This window comes from Calonectris borealis, chromosome 3 (assembly GCF_964195595.1).
Source record: "Calonectris borealis chromosome 3, bCalBor7.hap1.2, whole genome shotgun sequence".
Taxonomy (NCBI): Eukaryota; Metazoa; Chordata; class Aves; order Procellariiformes; family Procellariidae; genus Calonectris; species Calonectris borealis.
The window spans coordinates 41,745,344-41,762,430 of NC_134314.1; the positions used below are offsets into that span (position 1 = coordinate 41,745,344).

Genomic DNA, 17,087 nt, shown 5'->3' on the forward strand with positions numbered 1-17,087 from the left:
CCTATTTATTCATTCCTCTACATTGATTCAATGATTTAAAAAACAGACTTCAGGAGATGGAGAAGCAGCAAAGTGATATGGATGTGCCTTAGGAATAAATAAATAAATACATAAATACATCATCACTACCACCCCACCCACCCACCCCCAAAAAAAAACCACCACCCCAAGCCACCCACTCCAAATGCAGCATTGAGATAAAAAACAATTTCAACCTAGCCCAACAGCTGTGAAACTAACAGACCTGGTCTATAATATACATCTCTAAACAATACTGCCTTGTGGGAACTTCTTAGGAGTAACAATATTTATACCCAATAGTTCCAGATATTAGTCTAACACCTTATGGCACTCTGTGCTGCCTCATTTGACCTACAGTCTGTCAATTAAGAGAGACGTCTTCTGGTTCATAATCAATACAGTTAAACAGAATCTATGAGTTACCTGGTGATGAGCCCATGAGTCTGGCTACCAAAATCTGACAACTCCTTTTCTGCTGTCAGTCAGTCTGCTAGCCAAAGTCTAGGCATGCTCTCATTCCCTGTACAATAGGTAAAAAAGAAGAAAAGGACAACATGCCCTTTGACAGCATGTCAACAGGTGGAGATGGTGAGGTCACCTTGTGCTACAGCTTCTTCACCCTGAGCTCAAGGTCTTTATCTTGAGATAGGGGACACGCTAAATAAGCTGAAAGTGCCCTCAATCCTACCTCAACTTACTAAAGTTTTATTTTTGCACTCTCAAATAAAAACTCAAGTAAGCATACCATATTCATGGGTTCTAATGCTGTGGGAAACAGGCTGATATCAGCCTTGTAATCCTAAATTTATTGCCCAACACAACTATAAGTGATAATTATTAAGATGTAGAGTGTGCAAAGACTCACATCTCAGCTACTAAGCCCAACTTTCTAGTCTCAAAACACATCATTCCTGCCTCCCCATCCCATCTTCTCTTCCCCTCCTACCTAAACATACAAAATAAAACCATGAATTAAGCATCTGCTTTTTCCGAAAATTAAGAGGAATGCTGTTTAGAGTGCTTAACATCTATGAATTGCTCTTTTCAGCAATCATTAGAAAGGCAATTTATACATTATAATGCAGAATCGTATATGTGACCTTTATATACTTTTGCAGAAGCTTGACATTATGTTATCATTACACACTTAAAAGCTAAACTGCAGGTTCCTAACAACTGATTAGCACTGTAGTCTATAAAAGCTATTTATAGCTTTTAATCTTTACTGGAAGGGGGAAAAAATGCTTTATTACAACCGTCACAATAACTTTCACAACTATTTCCAGCCAAAATACATGCTATCTCCAATTAAGTATATTATTCAAAATAAAGTCAGCAAAATAAATCCCACGTGGATTCCAGACTCATCCTAAACCACAGTTCTTCCAGCTGTTGAAGCAGAACTACAGAACTAGTTTAAAAATGGGCGAGCTTGTTTTCTCTTAAAGGATTAGTTAAAATAATTATAAAGAAGGACCATGAGGGACTATGCCCTGTAAACAAAAACTGCATTTCCTTTCCAAAGACTTTAAAAATGTAGCATGCAAAAGAGTGCAGAGTTAGGAACAGGGGAATAGCAACAGTCACTTTACCCTTTTAACTAAGGTTTTTGTCCCAATTCTTCTCTTTAAATACCATCCCATTTTGTCAGTTTCATGGGAATAATAGAAAAACTCTTACAACTACTACTTTGAGATATTCAGTGAAAATAATAACAAATGTCTGAAGAGTAGCTGTCCTACACACATGAACAATGTATAATTAGCACTCCACAGTTGAGGCTTTGCCCATTGCTGATAGTTACATAAACACAGGATTTGAATAAAGCTCATTTAACTTGGAATCAAACCACTTGAGTTAAGCTCAATTGTTCACAAAACCTGTCACTCATAAAAAAAATCCACTTGGTCCTGAAAAGTCTGTTCGGTACATGTCCAAAACCCTAAATATTTCTGTCCTTTAAAATTTCAGACCACAGAAACACGCCCCAACCACAAAGGAAGGGATACACAGCATTACCAACCAATGGTGCAAAACTGATAAATATTTAAGTTATTTTTTAAGATAAGTGGGGAGAGGAAGAAGGGAAAGTAAAGGAAGGTGTGGTTTAAAAGCACCCAGATGATTCTTGTGTGGGTTCTTCACCCCGTCCTATCATTAGGAAGCAAATATGCTCCTTCCTGACCCCATCATAAACATGTATAACCCTAAACATGATTAAATGACAAGACACTCAAAACACAATATATAATAATTCACTTAATCGCTAGCCATCTCGGGTCAGAAGGTAAGGTGCCCAGAAAGGGGATATTCATACCTTGAGAGAAGCTCTTTACTCACAAATGCTTTCCAGTGATTAAAAGCCCTAAACTTTCCTATTAGCACCATTTCCGAAGCCATCTGTCAAACGTCAACATCCTACATTTTTGTCCCCCTCCTCTAAACTAGGAAAATTGTGTAAACCTCCACTTCAGGCATTTTCCACTACTGGGCATAAAATTCCACATCTATGACAATCTGGTCATGTCATTTGTACCAATCTGAAAATAAATCTGTGGCTTCTTTCTCATTCCCAACAGAGTCTCCTTCAAGTTCAACTCTACATTAATATCTTTGCTCCCAGGAGACAATCTTTCCGTTCTCTAGATCTGCTTTCACGACAAGCTGGTCTCTTGTTCTTAATAATGTGTTCTCAAATGCATAGATTTGTTTTTTAATTGGATTAGCACTACTCTCCAATCTTCTCTATCCTCCTTCATTCTCGTTATTATCCCAACTTTCTCTCTAACCTTCTCCTGTCTCTCAGGGATAATAGTTTTTCCATGAACCCATTCAACTACCTCTTCTTTAACCCTTTGCAGACAGGCTACCATTTTTCTTCGTTGCCACCTAATTTTGGGCTAGTTTCTTTTACCTCTTAACTTCTGAAACAAAAAATCTGTTTCTCAGTTTTCTCCAGTTTTTTTAGAGCTGTTCTTTAGCAATGATCACGTTTTCACAAGGTACTCTTGTCACAAATGACTTTTGGATAACTTTTTGTATTAAGAATTTGCAATTTCTCAGTTATGCATGTAAGCTTCATCTCATCATGTAAAGGATCAGAGAATAGGGAAAGAAAAAAGTATTTAGCCATGCAAATTCAGGGAGAAACTTTTACCTCATCTTCATTACATTTTAACAACATGCATGAAAAGTTATCTTAAAACACACCCAGTAGACTTCCTTCAGGTAATGGTCACAAATATGTTTCTGAAGAGGCTGCAACTGCCAATAATTTTAAAGTTCTTAACAAAAATAACTAAAGAAACCTGGGAAGCTATCAAAAATTTGATAATATAGCAATTTACATGCTTCGAATAAATCAAAATTATTTGATTGATAAACACAATCCAAAAACTTGGCCACCAGTTTTATCATACAGTTAAGTGTAGCTTTACTATTTTTATTTTGTATTATGATACCAACAAAATGAGAATTATTTAGGCAACGGGCCTTTTTTCTAAAATGTAATTTGCTAATCATGAAAAAAAACCCTAACTTCAGAGATGTTCCTAACTCCTTTGTAACAAACACCTTTTAGACAATTAGCAGCAATTCTCAAAGAGCTGTTTTACATTCTGTACCTACTTGTTCGCATTTAGATATCTGCAAGCCATCAAATTTGCATGAATATTTTTCAAATATAATAGCCTTTGGCAAGAACTACCTGTTCTGCATTTTTTTTAAATAGCTGCCTTACCATAATTGAACAGCCATGGTATTATGATCATATTTATTATCTTTTACTAAAACTGCATGTGTACAGATGTGAAAAATAAGAAGGTACTCATACAAATGTAGGAAAGTAACTTACACCCCTTAATAGCTCGCATTTAGTTCAGGCCACATTTTACCATTATAAAACCTAGTCTTGTTTGATTGTATTAATTTGAATTATTCCACAGACATTTTAAAGCTTTTTATTATTCTTAGTGGTAACAGTCTTTTTTTCAAAACAGTGTCTCATTACTTTACCAACCCTACTCCTGTCTGAACATTCAGCTCCCCTCATTAGAACAAACATCTGCTACAAACAGTATTAATGAGATAGATATCAAGGGATACAGCAAGCCGCTAACCACCTGGGTTAATCACTTTACAGTACAAAGTTGATAATACAGAGTCATACAGTATGCCTTGAACATATTGTTACAATTATCTCATTCAGATAGCAACTACTATTTCGAAACACAGTACTAGAAAATTGGATACATTTGTAAAGCTGTACATACCTTGTAGCTACTGTTAACACACAACGTATATTTCATCTCAACAAAGCCAAAAGGCATGATTTTAGTAGTGGGAAATTTGCCCTTTGGATTTCTGTGCGTTATGAATAGATTAACATTAAAATTATTTTTAAGGCACCAGAGGTTTGACAACTGTTCCAATAAATATACAGGATAGAATTCACACCAAACCAGTCAGAATAGCTGCAGACTTAAGTGATTTTTTTTTTTATAATAATAATTTAAAGCAATATGATTTTAGAGGTGTTTTTCCCCCAAACGGAATGAGTTGCGTATAATATTTACATACACGCAAATAGCTGGCACAAAGGAAATATTTTTCCAAGGAGAACCAATGCTAAGTGAGCTTCAAAGCTCTTCTAATTTAAAGTTCATTTCTCTAAACCGGAGACACCAATGTACACATCTTTACACACAGGCATTTATGAACAGGAGGGGAGAAGTATTTGTTCACACGGCATTTCCCTTTGGAGCGAACGTGCTCCAGAAGGAAGGCTGGAGCGAGAAGGTGTGCCTTGCTGATGCTCATGGACTAAGGGCTCTGGAAACCAGGCACAGAACAAGCAAGACCACGGTGTAGGCACAAACTCTGCGAATCAGGGCAGACTAAGCAAGGGTAAGTCGAAAGATTTTGAACTCAGGGCTCCAAGAGAATGGAGAAGGGTAAGTTTTGACCCAAACCAGACTCAGAACCCACACATTTACAAAAGTGCGTAAGATACTACTCCAGTAAATTTCCCCAAAGTATTTTATAGAATCACTGTCAAATAATTTAACTAATCAATTTCACATTATTTAGTCAACAGAAGATGATAAATAATGCTCTTTCATTTACGGAAATACTTTCTTTTTTTTTAAAATTATGGGTGGAAAATATAACAATACTAAGAAAGCAAGAAAACATGCACTGTTCTACCACTGAAAAGCAAACAAACAAAAAACCCACCACCAACACAGCTCTTAAACCAGAAGGGTGAAAGTTCAGCTCCAGTTGAAATCTAGGAATGGCAAATGCCTTTGGAGAAAAGTAAGAGTCCTCAATGAAATTAGTGACACTACATGTCACTTAAGACAATCTACAAATAAAGGCTCCAGCCATGAAACCTCTAGAGAAAACTACTGCTGCAGGAATAAAATGCAGGTATTTAAAAATGGTGAAATTTAAGAAGGCTGGCTAAATTCAGCAAACATTGCTATTAACTGCGATGAGAGTGTTTTATTTAAGTGAGAAAGTACAATATAAAATTACTAGTTAAGCATCTGCTTTTCTGTAAGTCCAATCAGGTCGATGAAACAGCAGTGCTTTTTTAAGCAAAGAGAGAAAACAAAACAAAAAAAAAGTATGCAAGCCAAATAATATTGTAATAGGCAAATCCTAGACTGCTGCATCTAAACCCCACTAAACAGAAGAGCTTCAGAGATATTTGATGACAGGGGTTTCATCTCCAGATAAAGTAAGCAAGGGATCCATAAATGGATCTCCACTAACTGATGTCTTAATATTAAATTCAGGAAGGTCACGCCTGTCAACACAAGCATTCAGAATAATTAATGAAAATCTGTTTAATTGCATATGGAGCCCAGATCGTTGGAGAACAACAAAATAATTAGAAGCATGTCCAATGTAAAAACTGCCATAGTCATTTTTCATTGTTGATTAGGGTAGCTATCACGCACAGCGTCTAAATGTCCAAATAATAGCTCAGGTTTTCATCTTTAATCTCTCTTTCACAACATTCCTTCAGCTGAATTTCATTAACACTGTATCTTTGTAGCACCATTTTCTTTTCTGAATATACCTATCGGTCTGTGTCTCTCCATAATCAACTACAAGTTATTATGTTTTGAGAAAATTTAAAAGAACAATTTAGTTCCCTCAGTTTTATTCTTCATCCATTCTGTTTTGTCACCATTCTAGAACTCTAAAAACACAGGGTAGAATGTCCAAAATACTGAAAATTCCTACAAGAAGTTACATGTGCACTTTAATTTCTTTCACAAAAGGCAGTCTTCCAGGTGCACTACTATTTTCTATATAATTATTCTAGTATTCAGAATGTATGCATCCTGTACATTTGAGTAAGAAAACAAGAATATTCCATAAGACTTCAATTTTCCCAATGAATAACATAAGATATGATAAAGAAAGACTCTTCAAATTGAAAATACAAACAAAAAAAGAATTGTGGAAAAATAGCTTACAACCGTATGGAATAGCACTAATTGTAATTTTACAGCATCTTAGTATTTGTTCTAAGACATACTAATCTGTATTAGCTAATAACCCACGGTTTGGAACAGATTATTCTTCAGTGGCAATGCACACTAGAGACACTGCAGATGAAGCAATTTTATCCTTTATATCAAATGGCCTTCTGTAAAGAAATTATTTTTAAAACAGAATTATTTTCTGCTATTACTACTTCTTGAAGCAATAGGTTTAAATTATACGAAAACATTTTCATAAACTGTCTTTAACACATAGTATAATACCAGTGTAAACCAATCCCTAAAACAAAGGTTTCCTGAAGGACTAAGTTGTGAAAAAAGGCAAGGATTACCAATATCTGAGCTGCACAGGACATTAATACTTTGTAAACATATTTTCACAGTTATACAAGTTATGTCCATGGGCAGTATATCTGGAATGTGGATTAAAAGCATAATCCACATCTGGCTCTTGGCATGGTCAGGTTAAGTTGGCTGAGTTTACTTGTTTAGGCTCAGCAGCTTTTGAACGCACTGTACTGCTCTGGGAATAAGCCTGGATCTCCCAACACCATGTTTCTGTAACCTCGCACCCTGAGAACACCTGCATCGCATTACCCGAGTGCTTGTGCATACAGCCAGCCAATGTTAATAAGCCAAATATTCCCACACATTTCTTAATGCTTGGATGCCATACTGAGTGCAAGCTTACTTTGTACTTTCACACCCTGCTTTGCCCAAGCTAATAAACCCTTGAAGTACAAAATCCACAGATGAGAGACACCTGAAGAGCTTTTTTTATAGGAGACAGCTTAGTTCTGGCTGAATTGTGCTGAATCCTGACTGACTCCATGTGGAGCCACTTGGTAATTCTCATAAGACACCCAATTCCCCATATTTTCCAGGCTTTTCATTATCTAGGATATTCCATTCTATTACTAAAGATAACAAACCTAACAAAATAAAGAACACAGGAAAAACTTTAGAAGACAGCCTACACTGCTTGTTTCTTTAGTATCAAAACTTTACTTTGTTGTTTCAGCGCATGGAAAGGAGAATGCTTTCCACTGCATTGCTAAAACAAAACTTCTTTTGCCCATATTTATACACAAAAACAGTATTTTAACTTCACCGGTCTGAAAACAAAAATTCTTACCTCCTGTTTTTGAAAGCATATATTTCATCCACACTGATGCCTTCTAACTTGTACATGTGTGAATACTAAACTCTTTTGCTAGTCTAAAGCACCATGCACAAAGGAGCGTAACAGTCCTCCTTGTACCGTCTGCACATTCATTTTAATTGCACTTTTTCTGATCAAGTCGAAGCAGGTTAAAAATCTATTCATCTGCTCTTAGTGAATAAAAACTAAAGTCATTCCACTTAGTACAGATTACAATTGCTTAAATACTACTGTATGTAAAGAACACCTTTTAGAAATAAAAATCAAGCTATTGAAATGAATGAGATGTGTCAGACAATTTAAATTCTTCCTGTTACTGAGACACTATTGACTATGATGTAAGAAATTACATTATTAATTACCTCAAGAAAGAGCCCACAACAAAAAGGAAGATTGTGATCTGAATGCTATGAGTAGCTGTCGTGGTTTAACACCAGTCGGCAACCAAGCACCACACAGCCGCTCACTCACCCTCCCCCCACAGTGGGATGGGGGAGAGAATCTGAAGAGCAAAAGTAAGAAAATTTGTGGGTTGAGATAAGAACAGTTTAATGATTGAAATAAAATAAAATAAAATAAAAACAATAAAAAATTGTAACGAAAAGGGAAACAACAAAAAGAGAGAAACAAAACCCAGGAAAAAACAAGCGATGCAACCGCTCACCACCTGCCGACCAACACCCAGCCAGTCTCCGAGCAGTGATCGCTGTACCCCAACCACCTCCCCGCAGTTTATATACTGAGCATGAAGTCATATGGTATAGAAAATCCCTTTGGCCAGTTTGGGTCAGCTGTCCTGGCTATGCTCCCTCCCAGCTTCTTGTGCCCCTCCTCGCTGTCAGAGCATGGGAAGCTTGAAAAGTCCTTCACTTAGTATAAGCACTGCTTAGCAACAACTAAAACATTATTCTCACGCTAAATCCAAAACACAGCACTATACCAGCTACCAGAGGAAAACTAACTCTATCCCAACCGAAACCAGGACAGTAGCATAGGTTAAAACCATTTCCATTAATATCTGGGATTCTTGATCTTAGTTTTGAAACTAGAAATACTGAAGAAAAACAGAAGGTTAGAACATCAATCCCCCCTGATGATGATTTCAAAAGCTCAAGAAAATGGTTGTAATTTCACAAATGTTCCAACCTATAAAATATATTCAGTCCTATGAAAATAAGTATGATTTTGGAGGTTTGGAATTTTACTCAAGAAAGATTTGTTTGTATGAAGGGCCACAGTACCTCTTTGCAAGAGTACAAGGAAACGGGGCATCTAACATTTGGGGTTTTATTTCAATGTGAGTAGCAAATACTTTCTATACCTTATCCAAGCTGCTGGGTGTAAAGCCAAGAGACCCTGTGTGACATGGCTTTTTCATATGAGACAAAGAAACGAAAGGATGTCCAATGATACTAGATGCACATGTTTAGACAACTGAGTTTCATGCAGTTGAGACCAATCCATAACCAGTTACAATCAGAGAAAAAAAGTGTTTTGCCATTCTGTATTTGATGATGTATGGTGTTTCTCCTACTTTGAAATGCTAGCATGAGAATACTGGAGAAATTAAGTACAAGGATGCATTTCAAACCTCAAACAACAACACTGAAGAGGTTCAACACATCAATCCGATGAGGTTGTAGTCTGTTATAAAAAAAAGTCACCCCTACAATACATGTAAGAGAATTGGTATGGGAAGATGAAACTATTGACTCTCTGGCTGACCAGAATTACAAGTTTGAACAAAGGATCACAGTACGAATAAAAAAACCCTGTGAAATTTCTAATAATAGCCAGCTTCTGAAGGATCAACTAGAAGTTTTAATTTAGCTTTTATAAACAAATTCTTTAGCTTAACAAACTCTTACTGTTATCTAAGATTATTCTAAGACCTTGTGGCCAGTCTTGGCTGACAGAAAGGCAAGGGATATGGCGAAGAATAAAAGTACATAAACAGTCAGTCTGCAGAACAGCTATTAAAAAGAAACTTGGCCACAAGTACCCACAAATGCTGAGTACCAAGACAGCAAAAAAATTAATCTCTGGAGTCAGTTTTGTTGTTAGAATATGCTTTGTCCTTTGTACAAGCGAATTCACTTTCCTGGGAAAATACAAACCGTCTACCCAATTTACTGGGTGTTTCTTTTTCATTTAAAATGAACTTACCGAGTGCCGTCTGCTTTCCAGCTAACTTTGTATGGCTTCTGCTCCAAAAATTTAATATTTTGCTTGTCCATGGAAACAGGCTGTGCTCCAGGGAATCCAGACCTAAAAAAAAGGAACCATGTATATTAATGTTCTGCAATAAATAGTCACACAAGGCAATGCATTTTTTACATCAGACTGAAGTCACACCTTGTACCAGACTTGCTGCAAGGTTAACTTTGAGTTAGAACATCTTCTCCAATAAGGTATTTTGCAAGAGGAATCCAATGCCTATCTGATAAGAACAAGGGTATTTGTTTATGACAAAGCACTACATTATGTGGAACTTCAAAGTTTTAACTCTGGAGGAAGAGATGTTTGATTTCAAAATTACAAGCACTAGGAGAACTATAAGCACCAGCAAGTTAGGAAGCACTGTGGGCAACTCCCTGGGTCATCATCTTTGGAAAGGAGCAGTTCAGAATCTGAGACATTAAAATCAACTTTCTCATTAACACTGGACACAAATCAAAGTTGGCTATAAAAACGAGTATTGTACCTCAACACTGAAGTGTAATAGCCTTTCTATAAATAAGTCTACTGCTTGAGCAAGCACTACATTTTACACAAATACATGGACTAGACTACATCTGGAATTTGTACAGCAACAATTCATCTGAAAACATTTTGTTATCTCAATGGAAAAGCAGTTCTAGAATCTTGTTTCTTAGTATCAACAGTTGATCATTCCGTTTCATAGTACAATGCAAGATCCTCATCTGTTTCAATGTTGAGTGTTTTTAAGGCTTTTTTTTTTTTAAGCAATCTATCAAAAAATAGTCACCTTTTTTCATTTTTACAATGAGCTGTTTCCTTCTGCAAAACTAGATATGTAACACTTATTTCTAGATAGTATAAATAAACAAGTCGTAAATGTTCTCATACCCTTCCCATCCACAGAACTGCTGACATTTTTGCTGTATTCCTCCTAACTTTGGTTGTGTCGTCACCTGGGTCACACATTTAACTGTTATTCCTTCCAAGAAAATTGCACCCTAAATAAAAAAAAAAATTAAAAATTAGTATTTAAGACTTCATAAAAGCAGATCAGAACGTGTCAATACAAGATTAAGTCTGTTTTTACAAGTTGACCCTCACGAGCAATACTAGCTTAAATATTCCTTAAAGATTTACCCCCAAATACCAAGACACATCAGCTGAGCTTTGCCAGTAAACTCACTGGTGAGCCATATTACGAACCCAGGAACTGAAATGAGTTATTTGTGGGGGAAAAAATAAAATAATAATTTAAAAAAAAATTTAAAAGTGCCTAATGGTAAGGGATAGGCACTGTTTAGCTAGTACTCTCAAGAAAGTTCCCACGTCAAGGTACAGCATCAGTCTGACTCATTATTTTTCATTTGTAACTAAAATGCTTTTATTTAAAAAGAACGAACACTAGTATCAAGTATTTAGTAGTAAATTGGTCACATACGGAATTTGCAGGGATCAAATTAATCAACCTCAGTATACAAAATATTATATAACAATAAGGTTGTGCACGACATCTATTTGTGGATGAGAATTTGAACCTAAGCAGTATTGTAAGCCTGGAGCAAATCACTGTACATTAAAGGTCACAAAACTCCTTCTGGCAGAAGCCTTTGTGACACCTCTTTTAAGTGTGCCAAAAAGTATGGCCTCAAAATAAGTAAACTGGAAACTAAGGATAAAATTGACCTATAAAATGTTAAATGAAATTTTTTAATACATAAATAGTATTTCTAGACCAACAATTCCGTGCTTTCCTTGATTCGTGGAAAGTAATAGCTGTTCACTAACAGTAGAGATCTAACATGTGAGATAAACATAAGTAGCTTGGTAATTAGTGAACTAAAGTCACTGGAAAACATCTTTAGACACGAGGTTTTTGGTGTTTTTTTTTTTTAAACAAAAAATCTCAGCAGATGAAGACATTAAGTCCTACTTTTCTCCCTCCAAATCTTTGAGATGCATGTTTTCAATTAAATATGTTAATTTTATCAGACCTAGATGGTAATTCCAGTACAAGAAGTTCAATTACATGGATTTTAACTCCACCTGGGTGATCTACCACATTATATGTCTCAAAACTTAAACTTACACTGTAGGGAAAACAATTGAAAGAATGAACTTATGCAGCAGCAAACTTAAAGGGTTCTCAGTTGATCTAGGACAAACTTCTTTACAAAACAGAAAACATAAACAGCTGGTTTGTAACAAAATATTTCTGTAAAAATATCCTTGCATAATTTTATTCTCAATCTAAACCAGGTTACTAAAGTGGAGGTGCTATCCTGAATGCCACAGAAAAGAGCTCAATAAGAAAATATCAAAAATAAAACTCTCAAATAACTTGTATATTCCAGAAAAAGTTTGATGCTGAGTGGAATAAAAACAAATTCTGCACAACGGAATACATTAAAGCCATCAGGTCTACAAAGCTACATAATTAAAGATTTCTATAAAGATCCCAAATTGACCAGACTTATTTCAACAGCATCTCAAATAAATTCTCAATGCATCTCAAATAAATTCTCAAGAAGATCAAAGCATGAAGTTTCACCTTTTGAGCTATGAATCCTGCAAATGAAGATACAAGTATTTCATATCTATTCTCTAAAATGCTTGAAACTTGTCTTAACAAATCTAGCTGCATATCACTGACGAAAGGAGTCTTTTTGCTCCCTTCCCTTTCCACACACCGTGGCACTCATCTGTTCTACTCTTGTTCCTATACTCTTGAGTATAGGAACTAAGTCGGCAAAAATAACATCATAAATCAGTAACTTTCTGCCAAATTAGTATCCTAAACTAGCTCACCATAAGATGAGTCAGCACTAGTGCCAGCACAAGGGAAGCAGAAGGAACACAAGGAGCGCAGGGAAAGCAGGACCGCGGTTTTCAGTACAGCCTGCATTTAGTTAATTTTGGCTCAGTTGCATCACCAAATCGTACTCTGAGAGCAGCACATCCTAAAGAAATACGCTAGTTCATAACCTTAATTATCTTAAGCTCCACAGACTTTTGGCACATCACTTATCCTACATTATTTATGTGGGCACCAGCAGGTGCAACAGCACACAGGTGACTGGGCGAGGGAGGCAGACAGCTACACATGCCTGGCCAGTATGTTGTCTGAATTCTGAGTAAGTGGTTAAGAGCACCATGAAATAAAGGAAGATGGTTGTGCCTTGTTTCTCAGAATAATGGCAGAGTGCAACAGCAGTACGACTGCTAAGATTAAAGCAAAAGGCAGGCAACAGGAAAGATTTTCCGGAAAAACGAAAGTCGCAAACATGAAATCGGTGCCTACCATTTGTGTTTCTTGCAGATGATCTGCCTCAAGTATACTCCACTAGCTAACGCACAGCACTACGAAAACAAGGTGAGTCACTTGGGCATCTGTGCTTTGCTAACTCAGCACTCCAGGTTTCATGAGGACATTTCCTTGAAGGTGCCAAAACAAAGCCAGATCCATGCACCTTCTGCACCATTGTTGAGCTAACAAGCCTCCATGGAAACAGGACCCTAGAGAACATGGTGCAAAGATGCCAGAACACTCAGCTCAGCAGGAGCACCTCAGGTCCTCAGCACTGCCACTAAGTCAAGAGTTATAAGCCCTAATGGATCCAAGGTACCTACACACACTTAGTATCTAGATTCTGCACAATCTTCACACCATCGATTCTCATCAAGCTTTCTCCACTTGCCACTGTATCCTTCCACCCATCACTTCAGCTGAAGGAGAAGTGGCAATGTGTATCATCTTGTGTTGGTTCAGATCCGAAACACCATCTGGAGGAGTGGGTGAGTGGGAACAGCCCCAAGTACACACCTCCCTGACCCTAGTGGCTATCACCAGGCCTGGGTGATAGCCACTTTCAGCTACTCAGACTCGACCGAGTGCCAATATGCTCAGAGACTGCCTTCCAGAGGACAAGAAACATTCTAAAACATGTCAGGAAGAGAAAGAGTCCGCATCTTCTAGAAGAGAGGAAGGGAGAGCCAGGGAGTTACACTAATCAGCTTAGATTTAATGCTTAGAAATACAGGACCAAATCACAAGAACTGCCTCTAGGCATGTAAAAGCAAAAAAGATACAACAAAATCATACTGACTGTTACTCAGTAACAACGGTGTTCAACTAATCATTTGGTTTTGATGATGAAACAGGCTTCACAGAATTGGGAGAAGCAGGAAATATCACATGTTTTGATGCTGGCTTTTGTCTTGGCTTGTCTTTTGTTTGCTTGTCTTGTTCTCATAGAGGAACTCAGAAAACATGGGGTAGATGTAACTTCTACAAAACAGAAGAGCAACCTGTTTCAAAACCAGGTTCAGAGGAGTTAGTGTTTCACTTACAAAATGGAAGAATATATTGAGGAGGATCTGTGGGGTCAGCTTTAGGTATAAGAAAATTAATTTATTTTCCCTAAATTTCCTATTAGCATATTCTTATTCCTATGACATCTGTGAATTTAGTAACAGGGATACAGACAGCTTAAGAATTCGGTGTTATCCTTAATTTTAAGAATAGGTTGGAAAAAACACCGTGCAATTCAGTATAAACAAAGTTCTACACTTAATAAGGAATAAGCAATTATACAAACACACACTGGTAGATAATTTGAGAAAAAGATATGGAAGCAGCAAGAGACCAAAAGCTGAATTAGTATTATTCTGTCTTGTAAAAGGCAATTAATATTGAGATATATAAACAGAAGTATTAGCCTTAAGACACATGAAATTAATTCCTCCCTACTAAGCAGTAGGATGACCTCAACTAGAGGCTTATGTTCAATTATAGGCACCACAGTCTCAGAAAACCTTGAGTCAACATGACAGAATACAAAGAATGACAAGAATGGTCAGAAGCATAAAAAATACAGACTATAGGGAAAAAGTGAACAAATTGGCATTTTACATGGAGAAACAGAAAGCTAAAAGGAAATGACACCCGTATTCAAGTACATAAAATGCTGCTGCAAAATCAGAAAATCATCTTTTTCCCATATCCATCAAGACGCCTGTGGGTAGAACAGTAAGTACAGGGGTTAAACTTTGGCAAAAAAAAAGTAGGTTAGGCAGGAAAAAAAAACAAAGTCACTAGTATTCAGAATCAATGTACTTTTATAGTTAAATAATAAATATTACCCTTGCTAACTATGTCAGCCATGAGGTTTAATGGTTTCCCTCTGTCTCGCAAATGACCACAAGACACCTGCACTCAAAATCATGAAGAAAATCATTAACAGCTACCATCTCTTCCAGACTGTTTGAGATGTAACCATCCATTTTAGAAGCATTACGTATTACACCCTGTAATGCCTGTGAAGTACGCAGCTTACGTGGGACTAGAACAAATGGCATTCCTTAATAAACAATAAAGGATCCAGTTGACCCTGGAAAAGTTTGAAGGTTCTGGCTCAGAATTTTAACTTTGTGTCCTATTTGCAAAATCAAGTATTTTTTTCCTGAAGTGAGATTCTAAGTGTCAGTTAATAATGTTGCTTCGATGCTACAATCATTATGGCATGTACTGACAAAGTCAAAACGTGTTTGGATTTCCTGTGTAGCATCTGAGACTACAGCAAACAGATTTGCTGTTATCTGTCAACTACATTCAGATGATGACAAAGGAAACTGTAATGGCATTATGTTCTAATGGTTCCCACAGTTTCTGTAGTGTAGAAAAAAAAACGCTGTCAAATCTTTTTGACATCAAGATATGGAAGTTTTAGTGAAAGATGCTGCAGTAAAGTTTCTCACATCTAAGATGGAATTTCTGAAAGGGACAGCATGCTAACTTCACTTCGCAGGCTAGCTGGGCAGTTGCTTCCGACTATTCATTATCCCAGCAAGATGCCTGGGAGGTGTCTCCTCCTCTACCCCTAACCTTTTCTTCTGTACCCACAAAGATTTGGGTCAAAATGAAAACATTTCAGAACAGCAATATCGCCACAGCCACCTCTAGTTTGACGTTGTCTACCCCTAGGTGTTTAGAGAAAGAGTCAAATTAGAAGGCTGAAAACATCTCCTGCAGTAAACCAACATAATGCTGAAAATTTAGCCCTTTAGACAGTAAAATAAGAAAATCTGAGCAAGAGGTATTTACCTGATAATCATTCCCCCTGTAGATCGCATATTTACAAGGAATCACAAATAGATTGTATCCATCTCTACTGAGTTAAGAAGCAGTCCAATCTGCCAGCCAAGAACCATGGTAAAGAATTCTCCCCGTTCCTCCTCTTCATGTCAAAGAATGTTCCTCCAGAGCTGTAAAACTGAATTATACGAATATGCATATTAACTAGATGATTCTTTCTTTCATAAATTTTCTAACTCATAATTAACTTTTAGTTATTAATATGCTTATTCGTATAATTTAGCTTCCAGCTTTCAAAAAAACTATGGTGGCAGATAAGAAAAAGCCTGGGAAGCCAGTATCATGACTCCTGTTAAACAGACTTGTTTAGTTGTATACTTGCTGAAAAGAGGCTGTCATTGGACCTCACCATCATACCTCATTTGCTAATGCATCCAAAGGTGAGTCAAAAAAACAGTTTTGAGGTTCCAGCCCAAATGAATTTTTTTATATATCAATGTTTTACTGCAAGGCTAATGAAGATAGTGGCCATATCCCTGAATATATTTTTACTATAGATTTTTACAGTGTGGGCTTTTTATTCCAGCTGATGGACTATTTGAAAATTTTCAAAGTTGATCTTGCTTCTTGGACTAGATTTTGTATTCCTTTCAGGCTAATTTCTTCCATACTCCATCTGTAAACCATGTTGAGCAGCTGCAGTAACAACAAAATGCATTTTTGCAGCGTATTTCATATAAGGATTTCCAAGTGTTCGCAAACAAACACACCTCAGCACACAAGTAAAATAATTCAGTATTATGTAAAAAGAACTGAATCTATTTTTGCACTCAGCAACATTCTCCCCTACTTTATCTGCAAATAAAAAAAAAGAGTCAGGAATTTGGAAAGAACGAAGTCATTAGTCTTCAGATGATACAAGTATATTCTTTGTACTTGAGTATTAGTTCCGCACTATGGTAACTACAGTAACTTTTTTCATCAGAATTATGCAAATGTATGTCAAAATAATCCTAATAAGTGATCAGCCATATTTCTTACCATTAAACAGTTAAAACAGCTTTGAGGAAAATATAATTTCAAAGCTGCCTTT

At 36.6% G+C, this 17,087-nt stretch overlaps 1 protein-coding gene across 3 annotated transcripts in view; it reads right to left on the minus strand.

Annotated features, from left to right (window-relative positions):
- Positions 1–17,087, minus strand: part of RNGTT (RNA guanylyltransferase and 5'-phosphatase) — a 181,056-nt gene that overhangs the window by 141,826 nt on the left and 22,143 nt on the right. For all 3 annotated transcript variants that reach the window (XM_075145462.1, XM_075145461.1, XM_075145460.1), the window contains exons 7-8: positions 10,792–10,901; positions 9,868–9,969 (exon numbers count right to left, since the gene is read on the minus strand). In XM_075145462.1, the coding sequence (XP_075001563.1) occupies positions 9,868–9,969; positions 10,792–10,901 (212 nt within the window). The remainder of the gene's footprint in view (positions 1–9,867; positions 9,970–10,791; positions 10,902–17,087) is intronic.